This window comes from Harpegnathos saltator, unplaced genomic scaffold (assembly GCF_003227715.2).
Source record: "Harpegnathos saltator strain DR-91 unplaced genomic scaffold, Hsal_v8.6 scaffold100, whole genome shotgun sequence".
Lineage (NCBI taxonomy): Eukaryota > Metazoa > Arthropoda > Insecta > Hymenoptera > Formicidae > Harpegnathos > Harpegnathos saltator.
In genome coordinates, this window is record NW_020229874.1 from 651,430 (window position 1) to 669,209 (window position 17,780).

At 54.9% G+C, this 17,780-nt stretch overlaps 1 protein-coding gene across 5 annotated transcripts in view; it reads left to right on the plus strand.

Annotated features, from left to right (window-relative positions):
- Positions 1 to 17,780, plus strand: part of hth (Meis homeobox homothorax) — a 273,655-nt gene that overhangs the window by 177,416 nt on the left and 78,459 nt on the right. For 3 of the 5 annotated variants that reach the window (XM_025298131.1, XM_025298138.1, XM_025298142.1), the window contains exon 8: positions 15,077 to 15,085. The exons of the other annotated variants lie outside the window; for them this stretch is intronic. In XM_025298131.1, the coding sequence (XP_025153916.1) occupies positions 15,077 to 15,085 (9 nt within the window). The remainder of the gene's footprint in view (positions 1 to 15,076; positions 15,086 to 17,780) is intronic. 5 annotated transcript variants of the gene reach the window in all.

Genomic DNA, 17,780 nt, shown 5'->3' on the forward strand with positions numbered 1-17,780 from the left:
ACGCGCGACGTGGCGGCGGCGGCGGCGCGAGCGGACGTGCACAATACGCCGCCACGCACCGCCACGCAAGTGTGTGTGTGTGTGTGTGTGTGTGCAGGTGAGTCCTCGAAGACCAGTCCTGGAGACAGTGTGGCACGCGGAGTGGTATGCTGACGGTATTAACCTCGCGCGGTGGCGTGTATGATTGGGCCGGCAGATGTCACTCGTTATGTAAATGTCCGAGTGTTTACGAGGAGACACCTCCGGTAACTAGCACTCCACTCGCGCGGCCGTAATGATGCGCTAGAAATATCTCTTCCTCCTCCTCATTCCCCTCCCGCTACCTCTTCCTCATCATCTTCTGCCTCGCATCCTCCGGCGAGACCCACTGCGCGCGCGCGCTCCTCGTCAAAGCGACCAGATTCCTAGAGTCGTCGTCTCGTCGGCTCACGTGAGAGACGCCGGGACGCACTTTGCCCATCATCGCACCTCAATCGCCGAGTTCTACCGCGAATTAGCGCGTGATAAATGATTTACAAGAGCACTTTGTTATTTGACATCGATTTTCCGGCTGAATGAATCGCCCGGCGATAGTGTCTCTCAATTACACTTCGCCGGCGCGGACGCGATCGTTTCGCGCTTTCGTTCGGGCTCTCAGGATCTCTTGGCGATTTATAGATCTGTCTTTGAGCGGTCCTCTCTCTTCCTATTCATATTTACGATCGATCGTGTGTTCGTTCATTTCGCTCTCCCGACGAGCCTCGAGACGCCTCCCGAGACATTATCAACGCGACTTCAAACTTCTCTCGATCAATACGTAATGGCGATGCTGATTAATTCACGAGTCTGATATCCGCGCCACGGCGATGAGACTGTGCTCCGCTCACATCCGCGCGAGCATCGAGTCACACCGCGGGTGTCATCAGATTCGGCTAGCTTCGGCTGCGATCCCGCAGGTCGACAACCCGATCTCGCCGCGCGCGGAACGGAACTCCGTGGAATTCGCCAGCGCGCAGGACATAGCTCGCGCGCGCGCGCGTGCGCGTGCGCGTCCTCCGTATGAATAAATAATCGCGCAGGTGAAATACTCGGCGGGCGACGGAGATTGGGAGCGAATATTTAACTCGACGTAACACGAATCTTACATGACCCAGCAAGAGCAAGCAGCGGCCGAGAGTCTTACCGTTCGTCAGCGAGCGTGCGCTTTAACGGTTAATTTGCCGTAGGTGCGTTCATAAATCTTTCCGCGAAATCTCGTTTATCAGAACGCTCCCGACGACGGTCCCGGCCGCTTGTCCGCTCATAATTAATTAGTCGTTCGGCGCCTAGTCCGTTCTCGGCGATTAGTCGATATGAAAGAACGGGGGTGTACGACGCGAAGGAAAGAGGAGGAGGAGGAGGAGGAGAGCGACGCACACTCGCCGTCTCTCTCGTGGAGTTTGTTAAGTCGCCGAGATATAATCAGCATCGATCAACTACTCGTCTCTTCATTATAATTACGCCGCGGTATTTTTTCCGTTGAATTAAAAGCGCCCCCGTCCCCCTCGCGCTTCCCCACACCCGCTCGCCCGTCGGCCGCCGCCGAACGTGCTCTCTCAAGGATCATACGTTAATTGCCGACTGCATTCACCCGTGAAACCGGGCGATCTGCGGCTGCGCGCGCGCGCGCGCGCGTGTGTGTGTGTGTGTGTTGAGCGTATCTTCAATTGCAACGGCAAGGTCGTACGTGAACGGCGGCGACGGCGGCGGCTCTCCTCGTAGTCGTGAGATCGTATCTGCGCCCGATGACGCAGGCAGCGATGATCGCTGGCTGCTCCACCGTGGCGAGGTATCTCGATCTCGTCGAGGCACACAAGGCTGCGCTTTATGCCGAATTTTTTTTCTTCTTTTTTTCTTCATTGCGGCCGCGTGAGCGCGCTCTCGACCGCTGTCTCGTGTCGTCCGTTGCCGCGCGATAACCGCCGCTCTATGACGGGGATCATCGACGGATTAGAATAATTTGCCGCCGACGGCTATAAAAACTTAATCCTTTCGACGTGCTTAGTGTATAATACAGAGCTGGGGGGAGGGGAGGAAAGCAAATACGATAAAGCGTAGCGTAAGCTCTCTAAATTGAACCGAGATGCCGCGAATGCGTGTGTAATCAACGACTTGTTTGCAAATTCGAAGCCGTGATTCGCGGTTGCGTGATCGCGCGACGGATCGCAAAGATTACCTATTTATCGCACGTCCTACACTGACGGAAATAATTTCTAATCGCGCGCGGACGGACACCTCTATTAGCGACAAATATCACGAACGTTGGAATAAATTGGACTGGGGAAGTATCGGGCTGGGGGAGGGAGGGAATGTAAGAGAAGGAAGAGGAAGAGGAGGAAGAGGAGGAGCTGTGGTGGTCAGGATAATAGGCGAGGATGTCGCGACGCGCTGGAGTGTGCTGAGAGAGCACACTCGCGGATATCTTCCCGCGTAGTCCCCAGCAGCGGCGCGCGACAAGACTCGGGACTTTGCGTCTCTAATTGCGTTAGATAGCGACGGTCTTATTAATAACCCCCGCAGTCTTTCGTGGCGCAGCCATCGTCGCATAACGCGGGAAGGGCCGGGGAAAGGAGGAGGAGGAGGAGGAGGAGGAGGAAGGATTATCCTGTCGTCGACGTAGCACCGCTCCGCTACGATATCCGGGGAGTCGTAGGAAACGAGTCCTGGCCGCGACGGCGGAGAAGCAGCTCCGCGTGAGAGCCGAGAGATAGTGTGGACACGGCATTTCACTTAATGATAACCCGTCCCCCTCGTTTCTCGCGCGTGAGAGACGGAGGACGGAGGGAAAGAAAGGATCGCGGATCACATCGTGCGCCAAGAGACGAACCCTTCTTCTTATACTTATATCAGCATCTGCTGCTCTCGGTGCCGCGTTATCGTCGGTTCGATCTCACTGACACCAGAAACGCGAAGGAACGTATGGCTCTCGTTCTCTCTCTCTCTCGTTCTCTCTCTCTCTCTCTCTCTCTCTCTCTCTCTCTCTCTCTCTTTCCCTCTTCGCGTTCACGAGATCTCATCATGCGTCCCCGTGCTCGGAGAGTGTCGCATTCGACGGACTCTGAGGTCGCATGAGGCAAGGACTTGCCGGGACGACCGAGCTGCATTTAACGCCGTTAAAATACCTCGACGAGTAATCCGCGGTAAACACCGATAACCGAATTTCCATATTGATCGTTAATATCCAAGTATGTCTTCCTCGAACGAACGGTAAATTTGACCGCGATGAGTCAGACGGAGACGGTTGTTGTGAGCGAGACTGAGAAGAGTCAATGCCGTGTCGACTGAGATCTCATCAGTCGTCGAAATAAATCAAGGCTTCGGACGAGACGTGTCCTTCGCGAGGTATCGAAAGTGGACTGGAAAAGTACCGTTTCCCACGGTTCGTCCAGATAGTATCTATTCTGGCACGAAGAGCAAGGCGTGTCGGCGAGTCTCCCGCGTCTCTTTCTTTTATTTTTTTCTTTATACTCTGCTTCCCCCCGCCCCCCTCCCCCGCCTTTCTCTCTCTCTCTCTCTCTCTCTCTCTCTCTCTCTCGTCGTGAATCCTCTCTGTCTGGTCAACAGGAGAGCCGACATAACTCGATACTGAAGGGGATTTGCATGCCCGTGTGAAATCGTCGTTGTATCTCGTTACATGCCGTCGTCACTGCATGCTCCTCGTCGTCGTCGTCGTCGTCGTCGTCGCCATGGTGCCTCCAGACGCTACAACGACGACGACGACGTCGACGATGACGACGAGGACGACGTGCTGGCGTAGCGAGCCTCGAAGATCGCCGATGCAACATTGACAAACTAGGTATGCAAATACCTACTGCAAATACACGGGGTAACGGCCGGCGATCAAAAGTCATGTAATGGTATGGGCCACCATCAAGGCGAATGACTATGGTGTGGGCGTAGCTGGACGAAGATAAGAGAGGGAGAAAGGAAGCGAGCGAGAGAGAGAGAGAGAGAGAGAGAGAGAGAGAAATGCAGACAACGAGGAAGCGAGATCGCGCCTACCTCCCGTCGTCGACTCCGCCGCACTGTGGAACCATTACTTTGTCTCGAGCGTGATTCAGGGATATGTCATCGTGAGCGACTGACTTCGTTCTCCCTCTGCACCCCCTCGCGAGATTATTGAATTCGGTTAGACGTTTGAGCTACGGCGACACGCGAGCTCGTATAATTTCTCGCTCTCCTCCGCCCTCCTCTCTTCCTCGTTCTTTCCATCTCGACGCGGAACTGCGTGGTGATCGGCGAAACTGGAACTCTCTAGGCCTGCTCGATTTTCGAACGATACATCGTGTTGTAACAATGTAACAATGTCGAAATATCGATTGACTCCTCGAGACGCCGTTTGACACATCCGAGCGAATCGGACCGCGACACTCTACGTCTATCTATTTGTTTCTGTCTCTCCCTTCCTCCCTCTCTCTCTCTCTCTCTCCCTCTCTCTCTCTCTCTCTCTCTCCCCCTCTCTCTCTCTCTCTCTCTCTCTCTCTCTCTCTCTCGTTAGTCTTACAGTCGTGATACGCACTTGACGCAAAACTTCTTGTTACACACCCGACGCCGGATGATGATCACTCACCGCTTCAAGTGCATATTACCGGTTTGATTGAATCATCGCTTTGTATAATATACCACCTCTGCGCGATCACACAGCGCCAACATCTTAACACATCGCCGACGGGCTGCAGGAATTCTCCCGCACGTCCCGCGTAACAAGAAAGGGAGAGAGACTCTCTCTCTCTCTCTCTCTCTATCTCTCTCTCTCTCTCTCTCTCTCTCTCTCTCTCTCTCTCTCTCTCTCTCTCTCTCTCTCTCTCTCTCTCTGTCTCTCTCTGTCTCTCTCTCTCTCTGTCTCTCTCTCTCTCTCTCTCCGCTGATGTGTTAAATAGCGCCGTGGTACAGTCGAATCGCCGCGGTCCCAGAGTCGCTAATATTCACGTCGGCACACTAGTCAGGAATTATCGTGGACGCGGGTGGGGAAAGGAAAGGAAAGGAAAGGAGAGGAAAGGAAAGGGAACGGAACGACGAGCACGACGACCGAACGAGGAATACCTCCTGGAATCGTTAGTATACGACGTATAAGTATTACCGTCCGCATAACTAAGTGGGCACAGTGGCGGAGAGCGGAGCGGAATGGCCGGGGACCGACATGATGTCTTCCACATCCTGGCTATCTTGCGCGGCACTTACCGGACACGGGAGATAATAACACGGAGAAGAAACTAGTCGTTGCTCCTCAGACCTCCCTCCCGACTCGCTGACTGCTGCTCCTCCCCCTCCTCTTCCTCCTCCTCCTCCTGCTCCTTCTCCTACGGCCACCTCGCGATATCCTTGGCGCTTCCTACGTAGCGCGAATTCCACTCGCTGAGCGCGGCTAACGCAACGAGACGCGCGACGCGCGTCGAGAACGCAGACGCTCGCCGCGGGCGAACCGTTCGACCTGGAGACCCCGACGGTGATGACGACGATGCAGGATCCGGATTAATTACGCGCAAATTCAGAGTATGCGGCTGGAAAAGCGCGAACCGTCACCGGCCTCGTTCGTCCAGTCCACGGCGTAATTGATTTCTTACTTGGCGCGCGGCGCATTCTCTTCCGAGAACGCGCGTCGCTGTTTGTTGCTCGCCAAACGGAAAACGGTTTCTCTCGGCCGCGAGATATTTTAAGAACGACCGCCATGACAAGTCCTCGTCCAACGTGGCTTTTCGTGGAACGGACGCAGTCGCGCCGTGCGACAACTCGAAAGGGCGAGTGGACAGCAGGAGCTTTTTCGATCACCGCGAGTCGCCGATCCTTGATCCTTCATCGATCTCCCGGCGCAAAAGCGGCGACTTGCATCTCTCTCTCTCTCTCTCTCTCTCTTTCGCTCTCTCGCTCTCCCGCCGGTTCTCCCTTCCCTTCCTCTCTGGCGCGTCGTCGACGACGAAAGTGTGCATTTTTTCCCTCATTTAAATCGCGACGTTCGCGCACTCCGCGAGCGCTCGCGCGGGGCCTGCGGAGAGAGGCAAGAGCGCGTAGCGCATATTTTACATTCTGCTGACGTTCGCGCCGGGCACAGTTCGCGTTCCCGTACTCTCGGAGTGTCGGCAAAAAGTATGGCGGTTCCGAAGCGAGCGGACGGCAGAGAGGACCGAGGACCGAGGGCCCCAACACCGGGTCACGAGTTTTGTACTTTTTTACACGGAGGCGGCTATGGCCGCGGCGGCTGCGGCGTCGCTCGGTTCGTCCGGTATGCGGACCGTGCGGGACATCTTTTGACCCGGGAGCGAGCGAGCGAGCGAGTACCCCGTGCCCTCGTCCCTCGTGCCCTTACTTCGCGATTCGCCGACCCGCCGCTTCCTGACCGCGTCTGATCTGCCGACGCGTGCACCGTTTGCGGTATATCGTTCCTCCTCGAGAGAGATGAGTGAAGGGAGAAAGAGGAAAGGGGGAGGTGGAATCTCCGATTGTGCGTTTTTTTTCGTGGCTTTTTCCAGAAGCGCGATAATTCGTTGCACCGTCAATGCCGCGCAATGACGGCGCTCGCTCGCGGACGAAAAACGACCGTAACTTTCCAGATCCGCTGGTGGCGCGCACGTGTCGGTCGGACAGCTCTCTCCGTGAAATAATTCGCGCCGCGGGAGATTTATTTCGGGAGACCGGCGCGGCTATATCGCCACGGTGATTAACATAACTTCCGTACGGTTCGCGCTAATTTATGCGAGTCGAGAACCGCCGTGACGCGTACGCCCGTCGCGCTCCCGTCGATTGACTCCCGATAACGCTCGTGGCCATCGAGGCCGCGTTTCCACGTTTGCTTTCCTTTTTCTTTTCTTCTACCCCTGCCGCCGACCCCTGTCGTCCCCCTCGCGACCGAGGAGAAGCCGCATTCCTGTCGAGATTCATACGGGAGCGCGCGCGACGCGTTACACATGCGTAATACACATTTCGTTTCACGTTCTCCTCTATCTCCGCCGAGGCAGGGGGGGACCAGTCGCAGCGTGCTCCACGCGGTGCTGGACGTGGGCGCGTAGTCGCGAAACGTTGATCGGAGGACCCGGGGCATGTGCAGCCTGCGCGACCACGTCGAATATTTTATTTAATATGAAGCAAAATGCACTCTCTCTCTCTCTCTCTCTCTCTCTCTCCTGCCTCCAACCTACCCGCGTGCTGTGCGTGCCGACGAAGCGACGAGGACATCGGCGCGGCCATTGTGTTGGTCTCCTCGTGTTAGCAGGACTCCGAACCGTAGAGGTATCTACGGATCGTCGTAGGTTCTCAACTCGACCAAGCGACGTCGTCGGCGCGGCGGGGAACTCGACTCGCCGGCCGAGGTAGAACCCGGTCCTTTCGCGGCGGGAAGTATCAACGCCATCTTACTTCGTTGTCGCGGCTGCGGCGAGTTATTAGGTGCGGGCTGGAGAACTAGAAGTTGCGAAGAAAAAGAACCGCTTCGGCTCCCGGGTGCGAGATAAGTGTGTCGTCTAACAATGTTTCAGCATTCTCCGCTGGCCAGCGGGACTCGCACGCGATCTGGCGCGAATTGCTTTCGTTCGCTAAAAATTCGCGTTGTCCGACAACTTTTACCCGCCGCCGCCGCAGCCGTCGTCGTTCTCCGAGTTCTCCGCGCGCAATTTATCCGGCGAGCTCTCTCGATCGTTCCCGTGCCGCGTTCTCTTACATAAGCGGAAGGAACGCGGCCGCAAAAAATAAATAAGGAGCACGCGCGCGCGCGTAGCAAGTGGTCTCACGCACTCGCGTATCACCGCATGCACCGGAATTACTTGCACGCACAGACCGTGCATATCGCACCTGTCGCGCGAGACGAGCGCGCGACGTTTTCGGCATGTCGGCGAGCCGCTTTCTTCCTCGGGAACCTCCGAGCCGGGGAGAACGCCGCCTTCGCCGCGGCGACACATCGACGATTCATGCAGCTCGAGAATAACGAACGCCCGACATTTCTCTCTTATCGCCTGTGCCTAATCCGTTATCTCCGGCCACGGTGGTTGCATCGACGGCTCGATTAATAACGAGGCGAGCGATGGTGAGCGCGATAAGACGACGATTCCGTTATCGTCCTCGCCGTAGCGTGGAATTCCCGACCGAGGCTTTCTCTCCCGAGGACATTCTCTCTCGCAGGAGAGAGAACCTCTGTCGAGAACGAAGTCGCGCGGCGTCCCCACGTGTGCGTGACGCGCGTATGTACGTGAGGCACGAACACCGGCGCGCGGCAGGAGCTCCGAGGACACTGTCGCCAGCGGCAAAAACGCTATTGAGTTAATCAACTAATTTATAATTAAAATTCCACGGCATTTCTTTTTTATATATATATATATGGAAGCCGCTGCCAGGCCCACACCGCGCTTCCTTACCGGTCCCCGGCGCGGACCGCAAGAAGCGAAGCGGCTCGCCGGTTCTGGTCCGGTCCGGTTCGGTCTCGCGTCGCTTCGCGGTAATCACCGTCAAATTCATAGAACATCAATTAACCGCTCGTCGACACTGCGCCCACCGCCAGCCTCGCCCAGCCTCTGTTCGCGCCCATCCCACACCCGATCCGATTTGTCGCCGACTTTGCGCTTTGGGAGAAAAGAAAAAATAAGGTCGACCTAGTTTTGCGCCCTCGTCCGGTTCCTCCTCGTCGTCGTCGTCGTCGTCGTCGTCGTCGGCGTCGTCGTCGGCAGCGGCCGCCGCGAGCGGAAACGTTGCCGCACGTTTTTGCTCGTCAGCACGCGTTGCTGAGCGAGCGGGATCGGCGGATATGACGACGGCGGGGATGGGACGGCGAAGTCACTTTTAATAAGCCGCTTGTCGAATTCACGCGTCTCCCGGGTGTGTCGACGATTCGCGATAATTATAGTCGCCGGGAGGTCGAAAGAGAGAGAGAGAGAGAGAGGGGGGGGGAAGGAGGGGAGAACGAGCGGACGGAGTACCTGCGCCGCGCAAATTTCCCGCTTTGATGCACCACGACTGATGATTGCGCAGGTAGACAGATCTTAATCGGTTGTCTTTTCAACGCGCGCGTACACATATACACACATACGATGGAGATACAAAGGAAAGGAAACGATGAGAATCCGTGAGATGGAAAAAAATATCGAGAATAGGCAAAGAGAAGACAGAGAAGAAAAGGGCGCACCGGTGATTTTCTTCTCCTTTTTTTCTTCTTCTTTAACACGCGAGGTCAGTCGTGTGCGACAACAAGCGGCGAGTATTCGTTAATTACGACGCTTTCCTCGCAGTTACGGCACTTGATGACTTGCAAAGTGTTGCGAAAATACAAAGGGCGAGCTCGACACACTTACCGCTAACTGTTCGCCGAGTTCGCCCTTCGTACCTCGCAACAACACCTCGTGTATCACGCGCGCTACTTGCTTCTTTTTGTCTTCCTTCCATGCAAGTCGAGCGGACACACGCTTCCTGTTCGTTCGTTAGTTTCACGGTTTTCACGGTGGTGCAGTGAGGCGGCGATATCGTGCAGGGACGCTGCTTATCGAGTCCTTGTCACTCGGCACGCTTCGCCGGACGTGATGCTTAAATCGCGTTAATTATCCACGTGTATTTGTCGCGTTCACGTCATTCCGCTCGAGAATTACCCAACACCGTCCGCGCCCACCGGCGCGAATGTTCATTCGCCTCGCCGCTTCCAAGCCGTCAGTTCGCATCTTACGTCTAACGTCTATTTTCGAACCTCCTTACATTTGCAGTAACGTCAATTAAGTCGCATACATTCATTAGCCTTTGCGCTTTTCGCGAGACTCTTCAATTTTTCCTCTCGCTGCTTCATGCATCCCGCTCTTTCTCCCTCACCTCTGCACTCACTTCTCTCCCTCTCCCACCCCAGGTTTTAATGCAATCCAACCACACGGCTGGCTGCACGATTTAAATTCTAATGAAGTCTCGTCATCTCATTCCCCTCAATTCTTCATGAGCAATAGAGATACGAACGCTGAGGATCCGCGAAAATTACTCGAACATTCGGCACAGCGTGCGACATGGTAATTTTACTCCTTTCGAGGACTACAGTCGTTCTCCAGGCGCTTGAGAAGCGCGTGTCGATGTTAATTATTCACCGATGCATCAGCCGCAAATATACGTCTCTCTGTCCCCTTTCCTTTCTCCCGAGGAAACGCGGCTCGTTGATGGATTTTAAAGTGATTACAGTCCGAAATAACTTTAGCCTTTAGTTGAGAAACGAAATCACGAGCGTCTTCGGAAACACTATTCGCTATTGGAAATTTATTAAAGACACGGAGGGATTTTTTTGCGCGTAAATGAAGCGTGAACGACAGTGTGTTCTTCTTGACGGTGACCGAAGAGTGCCGGTCGAAGAGGACGCAGCGCTAATTTAATCCTTTGACTGGAAATGTCAAACGTCTCGCGCAAATTAAGGCTTGCCGCGCCACGGGCTCGAAAACGCGACGTTTCTTCCGGCGAGATTATGCATCCGGCGGCGCTTTTTTCGCGCCGCGGCATTCCGCGAGACGAAGCGGCCGCCGCGATAGAGACACTATGGCCGAGAGAGCGTGGAGCTCGTTCGACGGATTTACTGTGCCGATTATCCCAATTAACCGTGCGTCCTCGCCCGCTCTTTCGAAGCTGCCGTCACCGTCCCCCCCTCCCCCCCCCCGCCGCCGACTTGAACTTACGATGCCACCTGCGAACCAGTTCCCCGCTGGCGTGCGCTTTTTGAGTCTACACATTCGAGTGAGACGTTAAGTGCATCCCGTACATTTCCGGAGAGTGTCACGGCCGTCTCGCAAATTCCCATTAGCGGACCTCGCCCTTCTTCTTCCCGTCGTCGTCGTCGTCGTCGTCGTCGTCGTCGTCGTCGTCGTCATCGTCCTTGTCGCAACGGCGTCGTCGTTACGGCGTTGGGCGTCTTTTTCTCGCGTTCGACCGTCGCCATCGATGAATTCGACGGATTCCAGACCGGACTCGTCGTCTCTCGTCGGCTATTACCGTCGATGTTAATTTTTGCGACCGAGGCTCATCGCAACGGACACTCGTGAGAAAGTTTGCGCAAATCCCCCCGCGAGCAAAGACGAAGCTTCATATTGAACTTTTTCTCCTTTTTTTCAAGACTGTGGTTCACCGAGTATTCCGTAAAATTGACCAGAGTTCACGTATTCTCTGAAATGATTTGTATAGAGTGAAGCACATCACTCTCCAGTCTAATGTGTTCCGCTATTTCCTCGCGCGGATTCTCTAGCAAAGCGTAAAATTCGCAGGCCTCCTCGAACACGCGCGGAATCTCTCGGAGAATCGCGTGCTGATTGTCTCATTTTCCTCGTCGCTCGACTTGCTGATCGGATGGCTCGCGGTGCGTGCAACCGAGTGAGACGTTAAGTACGCCTCTCACGTTTTCGGTACGCTCTCGCGCAAATAGCCATTACGGCCTGGCGGAGTCTCAGCAGCGGCCAGTCGTCGTCGTCGTCGTGGTCGTCGTCGTCGTCCTTTTGCAGGGTGTTAAGCCTCGGCAGCGGCTTTTTCTGGCCGATCGCTCGCCACGTCGTGTTCGAATTCGGCGGATTCCGGCCTCGCTTCTGGCCCATTGTCACCGTTCGTTCCATATTAGCCTCGTGCAAGCGCTCTCGCCAGGGACCGAAGAGATTAATTAGGGACGATGTTTTAGCGGCAAAAATGGGCCGCGCGCGCGCGCGCGCTGCAAGAAGCGGCCGGGCATCGGCAGCCGCCTCGAGTCGCGCTAACTAACCCGGCAACGCCACGAGACGAGGATCGAATGGACCCCTCGTCGCCCCTGGCCGCAAGAACGTGCTACAAATTAAGCCCGGATCGGCAGAAACCATCTCGGAAATTCAGCCGCCGGCTGTTGCTCCCTACGCCTCATCGTCCAAACGCTCGCGAAACAGGGACGGACGAATCAGGCCGCGCCGCCTGAATCCGGTTATTTTCGAGACGTTGTCCGTGACGACGACGGCGACGACGACGACGACGACGGCGACGACGACGACGACGACGACGACGACGACGACGACGGCGACGACGACGACGACGACGACGACGACGGCGGCGGAGGCGGAGGCGGTGCACTCGTGCGAGGACGCGCCGACGGAAACGCGCATCATTTTATTTCGCGTTGCGCACGACTTTGCGGGGAATTTGGACGGGTGCTTGAACCGTCATCAGCGAAAGCCACGGCCGAGTCGTTGAACTTTTTTCTCGTCTACGATACCAATGTCTAGATGTCAGCTGACGATTGACCCTGTTAATCGGCCGAGTAGCGTTATGTCACCCGGCTCGTTTATTTAGGACGCGGGCCGCGTCTCGAGCCGAGCACGAGAGGATACGACGCGCACAAGGCGGCGATTAATTTCGCGCAAGAGAAACGCGACGGTGCGCACTGATGTCGCATTTCGCGGAAGAGCGTCTCGCGAAATTGTCGCGTTTGTTTAGCGAGCATCACAGGCCGTTGTCCTCGCGCGATCGGCGATGTTTGGGCGAGAGAGCGCGACGTGCGCCGATAAATGGCGGCACATTGAGTCCGAGACGCTCGCGGATTCAGTTCCGCACGGCGTCGCTCGGCCGAGGATTCGCCTTTGGCAACGTTTATCGCCGAATTTATGGTGGCCGGCTGTTGTCATCGCGTCATTTATCGTATTTCGCCGGTAACGTTTTACAGATACGCGGCCAATTTTCACCCCTTGTTGCTCGCGCGCGAGCTGTCTCTCTCTCTCTCTCTCTCTCGCTCTATCTTCTTCTCTCACTCGCGTCGAATTCCCGTAATCGCTAATTTATAGTTATTTCTCCGTTTACACTTTAACCACCCACCCACCCACCCGTCCAACAGTCCGCCCATCGCCGCCGCCGCTGCGCTTCTATTTTGACGACGGACGAATTATTGGCATCCTCGCGAGGACCGCGAGAATAGCAGCTGAACCTACGTACGTCTCTGCGTGCGTTCGTCTCTAGAAGCTCGGTCTTATTTAAAGCTGAACCGAGTTATTTTTCTTCCCACAGATAGAAATAGAGGAGACGTTGACAGCGCTCGCCGCAAAACTCTCTCTGAATCACTAATAAAAACCAATTAAACTTATCTCCCCCAGTTCCGCAAGTTTCATCATTACTCAAACGATGAAGCTACATATATATTTCTTTTTTTTTCTTTTTCAAATTCTCGAAGGAGAGATAACGTTGTTGTTAGGCGCGTACAAGATTACCAGCAGCGGTAATGAGGACTAATTAGTTACCGCGTGGACTTTTCCAGCCTTGCCGCCTCGATCCGCGCCGGCCAGGCGCGCCTTCGAGATTGACGTGGCAGACTTATAGCGCGGCTTTGCGGCTTCACGAATTGAGGCATAGATTGTCGGTCGTATTTACGCCGCATGCGCTACAAGATTCCACGTCGCGCCTGGCGTTGCTCATTTAGCGATAACCACGGCTCCAAAGTAATTTTTCTCTCTCCGGTCGATCGGTCGCTGCGAAAGGAACGACGGCCCCTTCCTATCGGTAGGAAGTGTCCGGCGCGGCTTTTATCGATCGATTCGCCGTGTCGATCGGCAGCTGAGGCGCTAATGGGTTAGTCGGCCCATGCCACGAACTCGCCTCATTTTCTCTCTCTCTCTCTCTCTCTCTCTCCTCTCTCTTATATCGAGCCACCGGCCGTGAAAGAGGATGGAGAGCGCGCGCGAAAAATGCCTTCACCCATGCTTTCTCACCTATACTTAGCGCTCGTATGCCATCGCGTTGCACATGCTACTTTTACACATTACGCTACACAATATATATGTACGCGCGCGCGAACATCAAGTCTATCTCTCGCTCTGCGGAGACACACACGCGGTCGCGCCTAAGAATAATAAATAAAGATAGACAAAGGTAGATACAAGGGAGAGAGAGAGAGAGAGAGATGTGGCCGGAGGAGGCCGGCTGTCTTGCCCACGCGGAGATTATCTCGAGGAGTTATGAGTGACCGCTCGAGCTTCCAGTTTAAATAAAGCCGTGCGGCTACACATTGATGGCGCTCTCTCTCTCTCTCTCTCTCTCTCTCGATTTTCGCGCGCGCGATTTCAGCCCGTTCTCCATCGATTCCGCGTCGCATTGCGTCGCGTCCCCGAGGCACAAGGGGGCTATACATCTCTCTCGCGAGGTCTCCGGCGGTGCGCTGATACTTTCGAGTCACAGGGCGAACGATTAGTAAGAATGGGATATTAATCGGCGGCGGCACGAAGCACGCGCGCTCATTTGTTTCGCAAGGTTTCATTCAGTTTCGCTCGTTCGTTCGTTCGTTCGGAACCGCGCCAGGTCGGGCCTGGTCTTTGCTCGTGTGATTTATCGCGGCGCGCGCTGCCTTACGTGACTCGCGCGCTCACAATGAGGCAATTAGAGGGGCGATTCTTTATTTAATAGAAAACGATATGAATTACGCGTCGCGCTGGGCTGTATCGGCCGATCGGCCCGTGATCCACGTGACGCGGTCGCTTTCCCGCCCGCCGGACAGGCAAAGTCCGTACCCCCCCTCCCCCCTCCCCTTCACCGCCGGTCACTCGAACCTTCACGCGGTCGCATGAAATCACAGCTCTCGACGAGAAGAACGCCATTCACGCCCTTGATCCTCCTCCGCGCGCCGAGCGACTTTTTCCCTCCCGCTGAAACGGCTCTTTAACGCCGCCGGGCAATTAGCGCGGAATTAACCGTGCGCTCGTTCGCTCGCTCGCAGCAGCACTTACTTGCGCGCGCTGCACATAAAGTCATTCGGCTTGCGCGCTTCTTACCGGGCGACCGGTAAGTCCGTGAACCGCGCGCACTCCGTGGAATTTCGGGACGATGACGGGGCGGAAAGGCGAAAGCCGTGTCCATTACGTCGATACTCGCGCGACTGAGATATCTCTCCGTAATTCGTGTCCCGCCACACGCTGGTACTCCCCCGCTCGGCGGATATTCCTCACTCACTCGAACTCGACACTTTCCGCTGCGAAGCTTCGTCGTGATCAAATAGATCAGAGTCGACTAACGAGCAGCGCGACAGGCGCTCAACTTCGCCTCTCTGAGAGGTTAACATTAGACCGTTATTTTCACTCCAGCGCGAACAATGTTCACTAAAGCCTAGCCTACGTTTCGTTTGTTTCAGATGCCATGGGTAAGTGGATCTTTCTCCTGGGTTTACGTAGCCGAGAGAGAGCGCAGCATCGTCGGGTAAGCGAGGCGGAATTGAGAAACTCGCGGATCGCGAAAATCGGCCGCGCTATTACGCGGCTTAATTATCGGTAATTAACGGGGAAGTTGGTTAGACCGGTAACTCCGTGCGTGCGCGCGACGAGCGGCTCTGGGCTGTGCCATTGCTCCGTCGTAATCGGCGCTCGTTCGGCGAGAAAACTCGCGTCGGTCGGTCGAACACGAACGAACAAGCGTCGTAATCGCCGCGGCTCTCGCTCCCTCGCAACGTTCACGCGCGAGCCGCGGCGATTACCGAGCCGCTTGATCGCGAACGTGCGATCGCTCGCGTATGCACGCGCGTGTGAACATACGTGCGATACGCGTCGCAATTAAAAAGAATGCTCACTGTTAAGAGGCCCGGGCTCCCCGGTGAAAGCTCGCGCCGGGCGATCGTAAAAGAAATTTGTTCCCCAAATCCGCGCGTTCGAATTCCACGTTGCTTTTTATTTCGTCAAGCGCGTCGTCTGCGGGCTCGAATGAATTAAGCGCGATTAAATTCGGACATCGTTCGCGATATGTGGAGGCAGCGCTGGGAGGAGAGGGAGGAGAGGGAGAGAGAGAGAAAAAGAAACACACTTTGAGTCGGGTTTTAAGCGAGAGAGAACGCTCGATCGCTCGATTCGATAATAATCCTCTTAATGGATCTCGTTGGCTGTCGGCGACACGGTTTGAACGACGGAGGATCGGTGAGACGATCTTGCGTTACCGATCTGTTACGAGCGCAATGGCCACTCTCTTGCGTTTCTTCTTCCTCTTAATTCCCTCTTGTGCGTATGGCGCGCGCGCGCCGCGCAGTAACGAGACGCTTCGGCTTAATTAGATTAATTAGATTGCAGGCGAGGCGGATCGCGCGCGTTCTCGACGACGACGACGACGACGAGATCGAGCCTGCTCGGAGATCTGTCGTTAACCGCATTAACGCGCCGACAACGACGATCCCTTCTTCGTCATGCGTCGCGTGCTTTTCTTTTCACTCGTTTCATTTTTTGCCTTTTGGAACAAAGTTGCTCACTTTACTCGAGCGAGAGCGAACGAGCATTGCCGGCTAAATGCGTATACGGTTAATTCGGAATACGTTTACTCTTCGAAAATGCCGATTTACTCTTATCTCCTCTCCAACTAATTATCTCTCTCTCCCCCCCCCCCCTCTCTCTCTCGCTCGCTCTCTCTCTCTCTCTCTCTCTCTCTCTCTCTCTCTATCTATCTCTCTCTCTCTATCTCTTCCTTTCTTCTCTTTCTCGCTCGCTCTCTGTCGACGTAAGCACGGATTAATTATGCCGCGCTCGTTACGTGCATTTTACACTCGTTATACACCGTACTCACTCCAGTAGTCATTAACGCTGTATTTAATGCATAGATGGTAAAATCCGATGCTCGCGAGAGCCCATAAATATTAATGCCTTATATTGCTTTTCGCCGAGCGGCAAACCGGGTAACGACGCGACGCTCTGTTGGTTAATCTCGAAGAATAGGAAACCAAGGATATAAACGACGCAGAGCTAATAACAATCTCGCACGGGTGGCACTCATCTTCTTTCCACGGGGTAGTCCTTAACAAGTTCATGCATCTGTCATTAATCCTTCAGCGCTGCTAAGATATGCTAAAGCGGCGACGGAGAAAAAATCTCGCGCAATCCATCTCCGCGAAACGGTGGATATCGTTACAGTCGTCTCATTAATACTTCATTACCAGCCAATCAGATCGTCTGACGTCGCGACGGTGTGTGATCTAGAGCGTCAATCATTCTCGATCGCGCAAAATCCACGTGAAATTTACAGATTTGCTGATCCCGACGATACGCGAACGTCATCACGTGACGTTACGCGTCAATCAACGGCGCGATCTCGCATTTATTAAAGGAAACCGAATACGTTGAGGTTCTCTCTCTCTCTCTTGTTCTATCTCAATTCTCGATTATATTATTATATTTGTTTATCTTTTCTCTTCTTTTTTTTTCACAAAGCGCGGAGAAGGGAGAGAGAAAGAAAGAATGCGTTCGTTCTCGAACGGCGATCTGCCCGCCGCCGGTCGATGGTTATCGAAGAAGCGAAACGAAGAAGAAGGCGCGATGTACGGCCAAGTACTTCCAGTTGAAGGTTCGGACAGCCCGAACCTTCTCTCGCGGTCGCGGCAAAAACTTTCTCGCTGGCTTCACTTTTTGGTCGTTAATTAGTTGCATTTTTTTACGATCGCGCGAGCATACACGTGCAGAGCGAGCCGACGAAATGGACGAGAAAACGCGGGGGAAGGGTGAGAGACGACCGAGGGAGAAAGAGATAATCGAGATCGAAGAGAGAGAGAAAGAGAGAGAGAGAGAGAGAGAGAGAGAGAGAGAGAGAGAGAGAGAGAGAGAGAGCTGGTCGAGTGTGGAAGCTCGAGTTAACTTTTAACTCACGCAGTCGGTCTCTCCTGGCATAATGTTCGCCATTGTGCATTCTCGATCGCGCTCTCCTCGGCTTCGCTTTCTTTCGTCCTAGCAGCAACACACACGTGAGTCCTTCGATGCGAGCACGCGCGCGCGTGCGCGCGTGCAGCGCGCGGTGTACACGAAATACACGTAGCTGCATTCGCCGTCGGACATCTAGCTACGACGTTTAAAGCGTAATTACCGGTCGTG